This window comes from Chiloscyllium punctatum, chromosome 32, assembly GCF_047496795.1.
Source record: "Chiloscyllium punctatum isolate Juve2018m chromosome 32, sChiPun1.3, whole genome shotgun sequence".
NCBI classification, from domain to species: Eukaryota; Metazoa; Chordata; class Chondrichthyes; order Orectolobiformes; family Hemiscylliidae; genus Chiloscyllium; species Chiloscyllium punctatum.
Genome location: NC_092770.1, coordinates 43,558,876 through 43,575,884, shown reverse-complemented (window position 1 = coordinate 43,575,884; position 17,009 = coordinate 43,558,876). Strand labels below are relative to the sequence as shown.

General features: G+C 40.2%; 1 protein-coding gene across 1 annotated transcript in view; it reads right to left on the bottom strand.

The window, feature by feature from the left end:
• Positions 1-6,035: 6,035 nt before the first annotated feature.
• The window catches only part of LOC140458115 (uncharacterized), a 36,581-nt gene continuing 25,607 nt past the window's right edge, over positions 6,036-17,009 (bottom strand). The window contains exons 7-8 of the mRNA XM_072552208.1: positions 15,504-16,244; positions 6,036-6,648 (exon numbers count right to left, since the gene is read on the bottom strand). Coding sequence (XP_072408309.1) covers positions 6,638-6,648; positions 15,504-16,244 — 752 coding nt within the window. The 3' untranslated portion in view covers positions 6,036-6,637. The remainder of the gene's footprint in view (positions 6,649-15,503; positions 16,245-17,009) is intronic.

Genomic DNA, 17,009 nt, shown 5'->3' with positions numbered 1-17,009 from the left:
CAGTCCAACCTGTCCAGGCCGACCAGATATCCCAACCCAACCTAGTCCCACCTGACAACACCCGGCCCATATCCCTCCAAACCCTTCCTATTCATATACCCAACCAAATGCCTCTTAAATGTTGCAATTGTACCAGCCTCCACCACTTCCCCTGGCAGCTCATTCCATACACGTACCACCCTCTGCGTGAAAACGTTGCCCCTTGGGTCCCTTTTATATCTTTCCCCTCTCACCCTAAACCTGTGGCCTCTAGTTTTAGATTCCCCGACCCCAGGGAAAAGACTTTATCTATTTATCCTATCCATGCCCCTCATAATTTTGTAAACCTCTATAAGGTCATCCCCTCAGCCTCTGACATTCCAGGGAAAACAACCCCAGCCTGTTCAGCCTCTCCCTATAGCTCAGATCCTCCAACCCTGGCAACATCCTTGTAAATCTTTTCTGAGCCCTTTCAAGTTTCACAACATCTTTCCGATAGGAAGGAAACTAGAAATGCATGCAATATTCCAACAGTGGCCTAACCAATATCCTGTACAGCTGCAACATGACCTCCCAACTCCTGTACTCAATACTCTGACCAATAAAGGAAGGCATACCAAACCTCTTCTTCACTATCCTATCTATCTGCAACTCCACTTTCATGGAGCTATGAACCTGCACTTCAAGGTCTCTTTGTTCAACAACACTCCCTAGGACCTTACCATTAAGTGTATAAGTCCTGCTAAGATTTGCTTTCCCAATATGCAGTACCTCACATTTATCTGAATTAAACTCCATCTGCCACTTCTCAGCCCATTGACCCATCTGATCAAGATCCTGTTGTAATCTGAGGTAACTTTCTTCGCCGTCCACTACACCTCAATTTTGGTGTCATCTGCAAACTTACTAACTGTACCTCTTATGCTCACATCCAAATCATTTATGTAAATGACAAAAAGTCTTTTAATGACACTTTGATCTCTCCCACTACTCTGGCTTGTCCTGTTCTGAATTTTGTTCCACACCTTTCACCTTCTTCAAAATTCTCATTCCTTATCAGAACCCAAAACCCACCTTGTGAACTTTTCTCCAAGATCTCTGCCCTTTTTTTGCTTTGATGTTTGTATTGAGTGACTCATCATTTTTGATTTCAAATTCCATCTGAGTTGACCATCCATTTCTCTGATCTCATTTCTGAAAAAAATTCTTATTTCGTTTTGTCCTTCCTGAACCTCTTTCTCCATATTGTTTCTGTGAGGCATGGATTAGGAGGGGAAGAAATGACAAATTTGGTTAGCGTGGTAGATAACGGCATCGGTTGCATAATGCCATCTTTCAACAACTCTTTATTCTGCTAAAAAGCAAGATTCACTAGATTTGAATGAATATATTTTAGGAAAGCTGTCAGGTGAACTAAACCAGTACATTAGCACTGATTTTATGGACATGGAAGATCTATATCTTCAGAGTTTTTAGACAGTCTAACTTCCATGCATGCTACTACTCAAATATCGACTCCAGGAAGCAGCAGTTATAATGTTGCTTTGAAAGTTTTATCTTGAAAAAGGCCATTGTCATAAAACAAGATTGGTGGTTAGTGTGACGATCCTAGCTGATGGCAATACTGAACAAAATAAGATTTCAGAATGAACACTGGCTTATTAGATCATAGGTTTGATATTTTTGTTCATTAACCTAGTAGTGAATGACTGAAACATATCCACACAAGACTGCAGATCCTTTTTAAAATAATTGAACGTAAGTTTATTACACTAAAGAAAAAACAAGTAAACGAAGCTGCAAATACATACACACAAGAGTTAGAACGATATTAAAACATCACAGCAAAGTTTCAACATGTTTCACAATATCACCCATTAGAGTGTCAAGCCCAGAGAGATTACACCCACATCTCAACTGCTTCCGTTTCTGCTTCACTGACTTCTTTCTAGTTTCTTCAAAATGCACTGTGGAGACTGTTTGATGATTTCTTTCCGAGTCTGCTGTCTGAAACTCTTCACAAATCTGAAAGCCTAAATGTTCTAGGTTCCAAGGACATGCAGCTTTCAGTTCAAACTCTCCTGACCTAGAAGCTGCATAAACTAGAAATTTCTGCCGGGGTGGCTGGTTTCCCTGAACTGAACAGGAATAACTCTTACTGGGAGAGGAACTAAAATGAAGTTCTGAACTCAGCTTTGTTGTCGGCTGTACTGAACTGAAGACCTTGCTTCTGAACTCAATCCCTGATTTTCTAAACTGAACTGAAAATAAAGTTAATGGCCTTAATATCTTTACTCTATGTGTCCTGCACTGAAACGTATAAACATGGTTTCATTAACTTCACTGAGGTCTGCAGTCATAATATTTATAAACAATGATGAATTTTTCTGCTCCATGATGAGTTGCAGGCCTTTTTTTTAATTTTTAATAAAACCTTTTCATAACTGACTCAGATCAATCTGCTTGAAAGCAATCAAAATTCCAAAAACAATAATACATACTACACACTTTGTTACATCAGGAAGCGGTTTCCTTAGATGAATAAGAAAGAGGAGGGCCCAGAGATAGTCAACAGCACGACATGAGTGGAAAGAGGAGGACTCAGAGATACCTAAAATCTCAAGAGAGAGAGAGAGAGAGAGAGAGTGGATTCCAGATAAAACACGAGAAGAAAAAAATTGTATAAAACTGACATTACACAGGTGTGACTTGATTGGTTGTTGAGTAGTTGCTGTTGGGGCCTGTGTTTCAGTTCTGTAATTTTGAAAAAACAAATTTCTAATCTTGCACAGAGAAGGAAGAATTTGTAGGCACAGGAGAGGGAGCTGATTTGTGGATAAGAGCAAAGAAATAGCACACTTTGCTAATCTTCAGCTTGTAGCTAATAGTGTAAGAGTAAGCTTAAAGTAATTAAAGTTACAGTAAGTTAAGCAAGTTAAAAGTACATGTTAAGGGAAGATTGGAGGCTGGGCAGTGGGCAAATGGGATATCAATCCAATGACGTGTGGAAAATCACAGATGCTTCTTGTGACCTGGTTGAGTCCGTGCTCATCTACACAAGCTTGAGCTCTATGTTTCAGAGCTTGAGCAGCAGCTGGAGTCAACTGAGGTCCATCCTTGAGCCCGAGAAGTATATTCTGAGAGGTGATTACACGGTACATAAGGGGTAAAACAGGCAAGTAGGGAATGGGTAATTGCCAGGCAGTCCAAGAGAAGCAGGCAGATAGTGCAGGAATCCCCAGAGTTCCACTCACTAAGTGGTTTTCCAGTCTGAATATCAGTGAGGGTGATGGATTCCTGAAGGAGTGCAATAAGAGCCAAGCCCTTGGCATCACAGGTAGTTCAGCTGTACAGGAAGGGAGGAAGAAGACTGGAAGGGCAGAATTGATTGAGGATTCTTTAGTTAGGGGATCACACTGGTATTTCAGCAATCATGGCATCAATGTGACTCCAGGATGACTTGCCTGCCTGGTGTTCGGGTCAGGGATTACACAGAACAGCTGCAGAACTTTTTGTCTGGGGAGATCAAAAAGCCAGAGATCACGACCCTTATTGGTATTGCTGACACAGGTTGGAAGGGGGATATGGTCCTGCAATCAGAATTTAAAGAGCTGTTTAGAAAATTAGCAAGATGGACATCTAAAGTAGTAATATAAAAGAAAAATACTGTGGATGCTGAAAATCTGAAGAAGGCAGAGTCTTTGGACTCAAAATATTAACTCTCATTCTTTTTGCACAGATGCAAGGATGTTGCAGGTAGTGAGAGTGTAAGTTGCAGAGATGGATGCAATTACATTGCACACTGTAACACACAGATCACCAGCTGTGGAAAGGCTATAGAGGAACAAATCTTCAAGGAAATTACAGAGTTGTAAACAGACAGTATTTATGATGGGGGTTTTAATTAATCCATATATGGAATAAGATAGTGATAGTGTAAGGGGTAGCAAGAGACAAACATTTCTAGATTTTATTCAGGAGAATTGCAGGTCATAGATAACCAACCAAGCTAAATACATGGGAGAGATTATGTATAACAACTGGAGCTAACAAGAGGAATCCCAAAGTCTTCTATCAGCACATCAGTAGTGAAAGGTAGAGTAGGACTGACTAAGGACCAAAAAGGGGAACTACACTTTAAGGCAAGAGGCATGAGTTATTAAATGAATATTTTGCACTGTCTTTACCTATGCTGCCTAGGCCATGATGTTAGCAGAAATAATACTTAAACTCAGTTACTAGAAGGGTGTAAAATCAATAAGGACGAAATATTGGATAAGATGTTGAGACTTCAAATTAATAAGGCACCAAAACCAGATGACAGGCATCCAAAGATATTACAGTTAGTGTGGAAATGACAGACATCAGAATTATCTTTCAATCATTGCTGGATTGGGGATGGTGCTGAAGGATTCAAGAGATGTAAACAGGATGGCCTTGTTCAAAGTTTGTAAAGAGTGGCCCAGCAATTACAGCCCAGTAAGTTTAACTTTGATGGTTGGAAAACTTCTAGAAAGAGAGGTCCTCAGTATCACTGATGCCAGTCTTCAGCCAATTTGCATCACTCCAAATGATAGCAAGAAGCAGTTGGAGGTACTTGAGACTGTAAAGGCTATGGACCAGACAACATCTGGCAATAGTACTGAAGACTTGTGCTCCAGAACTTGTCGTATTCCAAGCCAAGCTGTTCCAGTACAGTTATAACAGTGGCATCTATCCAACATTGTGGAAAATTACCTGTGCACAAAAAGCAGGAAAATCTAACCTGGCCAATTATTGCCCCATCAGTCTACTCTCCATCATCAATAAAGTGATGGAAGGTGGAATCATCAACAGTCATATCAAACAGCACATGCTTAGCAATAACATACTCACTGATGCTGAGTTTGGACTCTACCAAGAGAATGCCCTTGACATCAAAGCTACATTTGACCAATGTGGCATCAAGGAGCTCTAGCAAAACTGAAGCAAATGGAAAGCAAAGGGAAAACTCTCCAATGATTGGAGTCACACCTAGCACATAGGAAGATAGTTGTGATCAGTTGGAGGTCAGTTATCTCAGTTCCAGGATATCTCTGCTGGAGTTCCTCAGGATAGTGTCCTAGGCCCAACTATCTTCAGCTGCTTAATCAAAGACCTTCCTTTAATCAGACGTCGGTATATTCACCGATGATTGCACAATGTTCAGCACCATTCACAACACCTCAGATGTTGTTGCAGTCCATGTTCAAATGCAGTAAGACTTGGACAACATCCATGCTTGGGCTGACAACTGGCAAGTAATAATTTGACTACACAAGTGCCAAGTGGTTATCATTTTCAACAAGAGAGAACCTAATGATTGCCCCATAACATTCAATGACATAACCATTACAGAAACCCTCATTATCAATATCCTGGGGATTATCATTGATTACAAGTTGAACTGGACTAGTTCCACAAGTACAGTTGTTATAAAAGCAGAACAAAGACTAAGTGTGCTGCAGTGAGTAATTGTCTTCCTGACTCCCTAAAGCCTACCCACCATCTATAAGGTCTAAATCAGGGGTGTGATGCCATTTTCCTGGGCGAGTATAGCTTCAAGAACACTCAGGAAGCTTGACATCTTCCAGGACAAAACAGCCCGCTTGATTGTTTGTGGCTCCACCACTGATGCACAGTAGCAGCAGTGTGTACCATCTACAAGATGCATTGCAAACATTTACCAAAGGTCTTAAGACAGCACCTTCTAAACCCACAACCTCTACCATCTAGAATGACAAAGGCAGCAGATACATAGGAACACCACCACCTGCAAGATCCTCTCCAAGCCACTCACCATCCAGACTTGGAAATATACTGCTGTTCCTTCAGTGCCGCTGGTTCAAAATCTTGGAACTCCCTCTGATGGTTTTGTGGATCTAGCTACAGCAAATGGACTGCAGAGCTTCAAGAAGGCAGCTCACCAACACTTTCTCATGACCAGTTAGGAATGGGTAATAAATGATGGCCCAACAAACATATAAAAAGTTATTGCAGTTAGAATAAACAAGCAAATGAAAAAAATATGAATTGATTTGAAAGAGTTAGTATGGATGTTGAAGGGAAAATGATGCTGACGTTCTTTGAAGAGGTAACAGAGAAGATTGATGAAATGGAAGCTAATTATGCAATGTACATGGACTTACGAAAGGCTTTCTATGTTATGCTGCACAACAAATCTATGAGGTAAGTTATATGTCATGGAATAAAAGGGTCAGCAGTGATGTGGATATAAACTTGATTGATAGATTGGAATCTGAGAGTAATGACTAATGAGAATGTTTGGGGCTGGAAGTTGGATCAGCATTGAGCCTCCCTACTCTTCCTAGTAGATATAAATGTAAATATATCAACAATTTTGATGTGCAGGAGACAATTTTAAAAGCTTGTGGATGACACAAAACTTGGGAAAATTGTAAAATTTGAGGAGATAGTGCAGAACTTCAAAGAGATATAGATATTTTATAGAGTGGGAAAATAGCAGAAATCTCATTACAGCTTGTTCAGAAGGTAAGCTGCAACCTTTGCATTGTCGCTCATAATCTGTTCTTAGCAAATGCTTTTCCTACTCCTGCCCGTCATCTTCTGTTCACCAATTTGCCATTTCTCCATTTGCTTCATGACTGAAGTTTGTCCATCAGGCAGTTGCTACGGGAAGTACATAGAAGACATTAACAAAATCTTAAGCCACTTATTGGAAAAAAAAACTATAAATTTAAATTAGACCAATAAAAAAATTTGCAACCCTTGACCAAGGTCGGAAATGAGAACATTCCACCCTTGTTTCTGCTCAAACCTCACCCTACATTTCCCCACTCCCCCCACCCCACTTCCCATCCTTCTCCCATTACCTCTCTCCCCACCTACCTCCTCACCCCCACTCCCTACAGACCCCCGCTACCCGATTCCTGCCACTACTCATCACCCCACACTGCCCCACCTCCCAACACCCGCCATCCGACTTTTCACGAGAATGATGAACCTGTGGACAAACTATAAGAGAAAGTACTTGAATTGGGAATCTATTGGAAGGTGTTGTGATTCACATAAAGACTCATAACTTTTAAAGAGAAATTTAAATTTCAAATAAACAGCTGATAGGGACAATAGCAGCAGAAGATTGTTGAGTCAAAATATAAAGATTTCTGAAAATGAGCCTTATGATCCATGGAAGATTTAAGGATTTGTGATTACCTCTTTAACAAAGAGGAAACAAGGTTTAGCTTAACACTTTTGTTATCATCCAAGAACAAGATAAGAGCTAAGGTTTCTTTTTGGAATTGGAGTCTGATCATTTTAACATGGATAAAGGTTTGGACAAAATGTTAACTTTCTTTTTTAACATGAATAAAATTTATGAAAAAGATGATTTACTGACTGCTGATGAAACATCAGATTTTTGGCAAATTTAGAAAGATATGCCAGTAATGTTGAAGAGTATATAATGGAATTCAGTAGGCAAGACTGCAGGAATTTCATTTCGAACCCCCCCCCAACCCAGCCAGTGCTGGTACTTAAGTTACTGACATTTGCCAAAGTCTCAAGCATGGAATGACTTCTAAATTGACCATAGTTAAATCTGTGGACAAATATACACAGCTCGAACAATGGTCAGAAACTCTAAGAAAAATTCCTAGAAAATTATTCCTTTGCAGCAGTGTTTTGTAGTGCAAAGGATGCACTCTGTGACATGACAGAAAATGGAGAAAACAATATTAACAAATTAATAAGACTATTTAGATTCAGGTCACAGGTGACAATCTGAAAGTAGAGCTGTAACTAAAAGAAATGAGGACTGAAATGCTACAGATAATTTTAATATTTGACATTTATAATAAGGGAACAAATCCCAGAAATGCTTGGGGTATAATTAATCAATGTTTTAGATGCAAGATCTTCCATGTAAATACTTTATAGGCAAGTAGCAGGAATGATATTAACTCCATGCAGTATCTGTACATAGGAGAGTTTGACAGAATTATGCTCTGCATTTTAAGCCTTGCAATTGTCAACTGTTGAAGTAAAGCCATTCCCAAAAGTTCTACAGGATGACCTAAAAGTACTGAAGAAGTACCTGAAAAAATTAATTCATTTTGGCTGTGCAGAGGTAAATTTGGGATATCATGACAAGTCATTTGCAAGTCCTAATACCAAAAGTATTACATCAAGATCATATATGTTTGTTACATGACAGATACATGCGTATTGAATGCATAAAACAGCTAGCATACAAATCTAGTCCTGTTTAGTAAAACAATACTATGTCTTTAAGAGGTGTATTTTGTCCATTGTTTTGCAAAAGGAGGTTAAGACAGAGGTGCTGAGTGGACACCTCTCAGCCAAACCAATAAAGTAAACAGCCTGTGGGGTCTTGGGTTTTTTTTAAAGGTGGAACAGTACAAGCAGCATGAAGGGTTTGAGTCAGGCTCCCATAGATCAAGGGTTTAGATTAGCTTTCTGTAGTTGTTGGGGTTTTGAAGCTGCCATACATCTCTCCCTGTTACAGTAAAATGCTTGAGTTCTCTCTCTTTGCCAGAATTTTCTCTTCATGCTCTTTCATCCTGGACTAGATTGCACATAAGACAATCTATTTTACTGAATTCACCTTTGCCATGGGTGTGTTTATAGGATGTTACTATATTACTATACAGTTGCTGTTTAGTAGTTACATAAGTTTTCCAATATTTAAATTTAAACTAAGTCTTCTTTATTTTGTTTGTATTTTAACTGTAGAGTAAAAATAAAGAATGTTTTTCTGAAAGCTAAGTAGAATAACCAAGTGAATTACATCTGGAACACAACACCTTACACTTGCCTTAAAAATAAAAAAGGTTAGGGTCTAGGCCATCTCCTTGATATATTTGTAGGGGGTTTGGTCTGGTCCATAACACCAGCAATAAATCAAGATATTAAGTAACTCATGCATGCATATGAGAGATGCTAAACGTATCAGTCCAAAAGTGGAGGGAGCCTCTATATGCAAATAATTTTTCATCCACTCCTTGAATGAAAACAGCAACAGATTTATTCTTAGTGGATGGGGAAAATTTCATTCTTGTGGAAGAATTACTTCTCTAAATTTCCTATTGTTAAGTGACTTAGCAATTTTTGTGTCCTAGATCAGAAAACAGACTGCAGTTTACTGGCATTACCATTTCAAGACATGTAAACTAAGTGATGAGTGACTCATATCACATTGCTATCCCACTATCCAAGAGAGTCTAGCAGAATCTACAGCACTTACTATCAAAATCAATTACCATTATCATCAAGAAACTAAATAAGATTTTCACAATGCATTGTTGCATTTTTTTTGCTACATTGATGGAGAAAGGATTACCATCCCAGCACAACCTAAGCTCAGAAGTGAACATGAAGGCAACGAATTACCTCAGCATTCTGAGACACAGCACATTCTTCTTCAAAGAAGAAGGAAAGTGAAGAATACACGTGAGCTGCGTAGGTAGAGAACCACCAAAATTGCACTGGGCAATTCACTTAGTTATTCTACTTGGATTTAAGAAAACCATTCTTTATTTTTACTCTACAGTTAAAATACGAACAAAAGAAAGAAGAATTAGTCGCAATTTAATGATGTATTATGTTTCATGGTCACTATGCCTTTAAATGACATGGTTATGATGTCATCATTGCATCATAGCATGTGACCTAAAAGTATAAAGATCCCATACTCCTCTTACCTTAAATTGTTTGAAGCATAATACACTATGAAAAGTATACTGCTTTGTGTAATGTGATAGTTTAAAGTTAGCCCAGGTACTAATAATTGTACATAAGAGCTACTTATAATAAACATCTGTTGGATTATTCAATAGTAAAGTATCCATGCTCAGTTTCTTATCTTACTGGAGATATCATAAGCATTGCCATATCAGGTAAAACACCATGCTAGAGGCAAACTCACACCAATTTATACCTCTTTTCCACAGGTAATACATACACTACCCTTATGATACATTTTTGTTTGGAGTGGGTAAAGCATCGAAAGTTTATCATGTGAAAGATTAGTTGGAATTTGCAGCATTGTTCTATCATATATTAATGTCACTAACATTAGATGTTTTATTTTTAAACTGGCATCTCTGTAAATTATTTTATGTTTTGTTAATAAGAGGAAGTATATCAAACTATTAATTTAAACTAATTGAAATAAATAATATTTTGTTAAAATATTTAATCCTGAGGGTCTGAATGTCACTATGGATTATACAGTCTTATCTATAGACACAGATTTCAATCAAGCACTAACAAATGGGATGGTCCTAGTGGGCTGCAAAGTGAACAGCCATCCAAACAGGATGAGGCTGGTGAGCTAGACAATCAGACATGATCATGAAGAATGGTGGAACAGACTCGAAGGGCCAAATGGCCTCCTCCTACTCCTATCTTCTATGTTTCTATTTTCCATAGCTTGATGAACATTTAAAAACAAGCCTAAATGCAAATTATTTTGTGGCACAGTAATTTTCTTTTTGTTGTGAAAAGAAACTTGCTTCTTTGTGAATCATTGAACCAATTTTAATCTTACATCTAAGAATCTCTTTAAAGAATGTTAAATATTGGTAATAACTGGGTATTGTTAAGTTCAACAAGAAAATAGTGAGGCTGATATGTCCGAGTATCTATGGTCGCTGCATGTCACTAACCACTAAATACTCATCTGTTTGATTCAATATTGGTTGGTTCCAAAGCACACCTGTAAGGAGCTATTAGATGGAGTGAGGAAATGGAGTACGACGATTTTGCTTGGAACTGTAAGAATGTAAATGTAGCTGTTGCATTTTGTCTTCAGACCAGGCCAGACCCCCTCAAAATATTTCAAGAAAGTAACCCGGGCCCTAACTTTGCTAGTTTTTTAAAGCACATATAAAGCGGATATTCTAGAAGGAATGCAGCTGGTCAAAACATTTAGTTTTAAACAAAACAGCATTTATTTACAAGATTTCTAAATGAACCACAAACAAAAAAAGGGAACAGAATATAGAATAACTTAATCTATCCGAAAACCCAACAGATTGTCCCAACTTAATTCCACACACTTGCAACAATCCCCATAAACACCCCTTGGCAAATAAGGAAAGATCAAACTCAGGTTCTTACAGGAGAGGTGTCAGAGAGAGGGAGGATCAGCACAGACCTGCTTCTTTGGGTCCAGCAGGTTCAAAAACTCTGCTTGCTAAAACCAAACCAAACCAGAGAAAAGCCGAGCAAGGAGAACTGGCCACTCCCCTTTCATTGCACCAGTGTTTTTTAAACTTTAAAGTCTTTTGGCAGAGGCAGTATCTGTTAGCTATAATCAAATTGGCCCTAAAACCCTTTAAACCTTGACCTCCTGGAGTCTTCTGTGAAAAAAAACCAAGGACAACATAAAGGAGCAGCATTGTCACAATTTGTAATGTCAGACAGTGGGATTTGTGGAATGATAGGATATGTAAGGCTGAGATCCCTCTTTTGCACTTGACCTGGTAGAAATGCAAGAATGTCAAGTTGCATTGAGCTGCAGGAAAGCAATTTTCCTTGACATGATTCCCCTCTATAGACATCGTTCTCATGGTAACCAAGCTGTCCCAAGTGTTGTTTGAAAGAAGTTTCTCCTACACTTCTGTGGAAATAAAGTGCTGTTTAAAGATAATCTGACCATAGTGAGATTAGAAGAGCAGGGCAGTGGATGAGAGGGGAAAGGGGCTGTGACTAGGAAAACAACTTCCACAACAAGTTTGGAACTCATTGCGCAGAAAATTGGAAATTAAAACTTGCTGGGGAAAAGGGGAAATAAAACATTAAAATGAATGCTTCTGCAAGCTGACAGTGTGTTTAATAATACCTGAGCAGGATTAATCTTTTCAGGACTTAGTTGCTGAAGGGACACCTGTGAACCGCTATAATCAGGCTCCAGAGTTTGGTCATCCATTTTCAAAATGATTCTCTGGTTCACATGTCCAGAGAACATGTGGGAAACCCTGGGAAAGGATTTAACTACCTGTGCTGTTGGCTGAAGGGTACTTGAGAGGAAAATGAGGAAAGCAAATAAGTTCATTACATTAGATACATAGATAACAGAGTTTACGGCTAAACATTCCAAATGTCTATGGGAAAGTTCTAATGTAGTTTTGGTAGTGGATTGGTGGAGGTTGTGGTTGCAATTTGAGGAATAAATATATTTTGAACTTACATCTTTGTCCTCAAGTTCCCTTTTAGGAATGACACAATGCGATGTGGATTTTAGACAGAAAAATGGAGTAGGTGCTTCTATTGTATCTCCACAGGTGGGGATCATTCACTCCAAAGATTTAGGTGGAGCCAAAGTGGTAGGTGGATGTCCCATCCCACCAAACTTCCAACGTCCTGAATAGGTTCACAACATTTGTAGCCTTTTGTCCATCCACAATTGACCCGTAACATCCCAAATTAGGGATCAGTTTTTGGACATAAAATACATCAGGGAACCCAGTTTACATCAGAGTAAGCTACCAGTGTTAACCCTGTTCCCTGCTGTGCAGAAGCACTGGAAATCTTATGTGGATACACAGCAGTAGAGGTGGGTCACATGTAGAGTGTAAGAGCAATGAGGTCAAACTGAATATTTTTAAGACATCAGTTAGACCTCAGCTGAAGTACTGGGTGCCATACTTGGGAAGGGTGCAAATGTATTCGAAAGAGTGCAGAAGGAGGTTTGCAAGAATGCGTTGAGGAATGAGGAACTTGAGATATGAAGGTAGATTGGAGAGCCTGGGATTGTTTTCCTTAGCACCGAGAAGGCTAAGAAATTGGTTGAAGTTTTCAAATTCACTGGTGGTCTGGACAGAGTAAATAGCAAGAAACTGCTACCACTCAAAAGGGTCAAGATTGAGGGAGCACGGATTTAAAGTAAACTGCAAAAGATGGAAATGTAGTGGCCGATGAAACCTTTTCACATAACAATTTATTTGGATTGGGAATGCACTTTCGGGAGCATTAGAAAATTTACTGAATCAAACAGTGTTGGGTTATGGAACAAAACAAAAGAATAGCACTAAGAAAGAATGCTTATTTGGAGAGATAGTGCAGAGATAGAACATAGAACTGTACAGCACAGGAACGCGCCCTTTGGCCTAAGATGTTGTGCTGAACATGATGCACAATTAAACCAAACCCTTCTGCCTTAGTCTATATCCCTTTATTCTTTGCATATTCATGAGCTTAACTAAAAGTCCCTTAAATGCCCCTATCATGGCTTCCTCCACCACCTCCCCTGGGAGTGCGTTCCAGACTGTTACAATTCTCTATGTCACAAACCTGCCCTTCACATCTCCTTTGTACTTTCCTCTGCTCACCTTAAAGGCATGCCCCCTAGTATTAGACATTTCAACTCTGTTAAAAAGATTCTGACCGTCAACCCTATCTATGCATCTCATAATTTTATAGACTTCTATCAAGTCTCCCCTCAGCTTCTGCCCTCTAGAGAAAACAATGTGTGCTTTTCTAGCCTCTCATTATAGCTCATACTCTCTAATTCAAGTATATTTCCTGATGGGCTGAATGGCCTCCATAATAATTCAGTATTCTATGAACTGTATTTCAGGAATTGGTTGGGTTGTGGATGTAGGGTTGTTGGAGGGAATAATATGTGGTGAAGATTGAACTCCAAATTTGGCCAACTTGGCAGGAATGGTACTGAACTGGGTAATGCTGATTTAATTTATGAAACGCTGAATCTGGAACTGGGCAGAATGCAAGGCTGGAAATGTAGACAAGTAATAAATATGAATTATATTTGGTCCTAAAACTAATTAGGACCCTTATTTACATTTTACATTAGGTTCACACATGTTTCAGATAGGAGCACTAGCTCTCTAATCAAGGCTTAGATTAGAGTGGTGCTGGAAAAGCACAGCAGGTCAGGCAGCATCCGAGGAGCAGGAAAATCGACGGTTTGGGCAAAGAAATAGAGGCAGGGTGCCTGCAGAGTGGAGAGATAAATGAGAGGGGGCTGGGGGTGGGGAGAAATTAGTATAGAGTACAATAGGTAAATGGGGGTGGGGGTGGAGTGAGAGGTCAGAGAGGAGGGTGGGGGAAGGTAGCAAAGAGTACAATGGGTGAATGGGAGTGGGGATGAAGGCGATAGGTCAGAGAGGAGGGTGGAGTGGATAGGTAGAAAGGATGATAGGCAGGTAGGACAGGTCATGAGGGAGGTGCTGAGTTGGAAGGTTGGAGCTGGGGTGAGGTGGGGAAAGGGGAAATGAGGAAACTGGTGAAGTCCACATTGATGCCCTAGGGTTGAAGTGTTCCAAGGCAGAAGATGAGGTGTTCTTCCTCCAGGCTTTGGATGGTGAGGGAGCATTGGTGGAGGAGGCCTAGGACTTCTCGGCAGAGTGGAAGGGGGAGTTGAAATGTTGGGCAACAGGGCGATGTGGTTGATTGGTGCGGGTGTCCCAGAGATGTTCCCCAAAGCGCTCTGCTAGGAGGCATCCAGTTTCCCCAGTGTAGAGGAGACCACTTCCGGAGCAACGGATACAATAAATGATATTGGTGGATGTGCAGGTAAAACTTTGATGGATGTGGAAGGCTCCTTTAGGGCTTTGGATGGGGTTGAGGGAGGAGGAGTGGGCACGGTTTTGCAATTCCTGCGGTGACAGAGGATGGTGCCAGGAAGGGAGAGTGGGTTATTAGGGGGCGTGGACCTGACCAGGTAGTCACAGAGGGAACGGTCTTTGCGGAATGTGGAAAGGGGTGGGGTGGGAAATATATCCCTGGTGGTGGGGTCCGTTTGGAGGTGGCGGAAATGTCTTCGGATGATGTGGTTTGTTCGAAGTTCTGTCCTTGTTACGGTTGGAGGGGTGGGGTTTGAGGGCGGAGGAGCGGGATGTGGACGAGATGCATTGGAGGGCATCTTGGGAAGAGAAATTGTGGTCTCTATAGAAGGAGACCTATCACCTTCATCCCTACCCCGATTCACCTATTGTACTCTATGCTACTTTCTCCCCACCCCCACCCCCCTCTATTTCTCCACTCTGCAGGTACCCTGCCTCTATTCCTGATGAAGGGCTTTTGCCCGAAACGTCAATTTTCCTGCTCCCCGGATGCTGCCTGACCTGCTGTGCTTTTCCAGCGCCACTCTGATCTAGACTTTGGTTTCCAGCATCTGCAGTCCTTGCTTGAACCTGTAATCAAGGCCTACCAAGTGAGTGCATTGGACAGGCTTCTGGGGCCAAATCAGTAGAGTTTATATCAATTTCTGATCAACTGGGTTGTTTACATATGGATGCATGGCAACAGGCGATGAAGAATGCACCTGACATTTCTTGTAGATAATGCTAATAAGTGACATGATATTGGAGTTCTAACACTGTGAACACAACTCTAAATCTAACTGTGAGAAACATTTATCAAAGGATCCATCAAAAACAGCTGTCAGAGTACATAACCAACACCTGGGATTTTTGCTGGATATGCTACAAGTATAAATGAAGTGCATTAGTCTCGGAAATGAAACAATATCTCACCAGATTTCTTCTGAAGAGGAACTGGGGGGATCCTTTTCCCAGATGTCCATATATCCTTTTCTTTCACTTTGTCTTTTTTGCCTTGATGAAGATTAAACAGTCCACAGTCAGCATTTAAGGCTCTACCTCCAGTTGTTGGCTTACTCCAGTTAATGTCAATCAGGTTAGCAGATTTGCACCTTAAGGTTGTCTTGTCAGTGGTCCTGCCAGGGGAAGTCTTGCTTCCCATCCCATCAAATACGACATTTAAGCCTTTCTTTTTCATCATTACTGATTTTGACTGAACAGGTAGATCATGTTGAGCGAGTTGTTCTGTTACTTTCTGATTCAGATTCCCTCTCGTCAGGTCAATCGCAGGGACCTTTTCATCTTTGAGTCCACTTCTAGAGGCAACAGACATGACAGGAGATATTCCATCAGGGCTCAATGAACATGGTGGGTTATCAGGGATCCAGCACACTGCTTGACTGCAATCAGATTGAATGCCTTGGCAATCAAAAAGGCCCCTGAAATGATGCATAGGCTCCACACTACTCTGTAATCCTGGGTACCCGGGTGGCACAATCTGTGGATAATCAGGGTAAGTTTCTAGAAGTTTCTGTTTAGCTGTGGTGGTCATCTGGAGTTCCAAAATGATTCGCTGACTCTGGAGCACAGGGATCCATACAGCTATTCCAGGATGAACTTTCTCTGTTCTGCCATTCCAGAAATTCACTATTAAACCTTCTCTGCATACATGATCTACAAACAAAATTAGATTTCAGTTCTTTTCCTATTGTTTTGCCTTCAGGTTACTTTGAACTTGCAACTGTTTTCTTATGCAAAAATATCTCAACTGAGGATTAAGTGTTAACAACAATAAAGGTAAAGTTAATGACAGGGTGAATAGAAAAATGACTGAAAGAACACATATGTAGCAATACAGAACCATAATTGTTACAGTGCAGAAAGAGGTCTTTTGGCCCATCATATCCACACTGGTTCTCTGAGAATATTTTAACTTAAACCATTCATCAGCTTTTCTCCAGAACCTTGCACATTTTATCTATGCCTGAGGTAGAGTTGATATCCGGTAATAAATATACTGCAAACTTTAGGAGGCTGTGGCTGAGCTGGGCAAGCCAACTTCTTCTTAAATCTCCCAGCTAGGAGTTAATCTTTCAATCACACTGCTATGGTCTGTTAATGTCATTGTTCAGGTTAAGAGAAAGAGATGGTGATTATTAAAATTCTTTGAGCGTTTATAAACGAGAGGCATCAAGGTCATCAGGTTGGATGAAACTAAAAGATTAAGCAAGTCAATAAACTCACTTCACAAAGTGAAGTTGTGTGTCTTGGTTTCTAGGAGAAAGTGAGGACTGCAGATACTGGAGATCAGAGCTGAAAATGTGTTGCTGGAAAAGTGCAGCAGGTCAGGCAGCATCCAAGGAGCAGGAGAATCGATGTTTCGGGCATTTCTACCTCTCTGATTAGCTCAGAAGCTATTAATAATGGGAATACAGTATG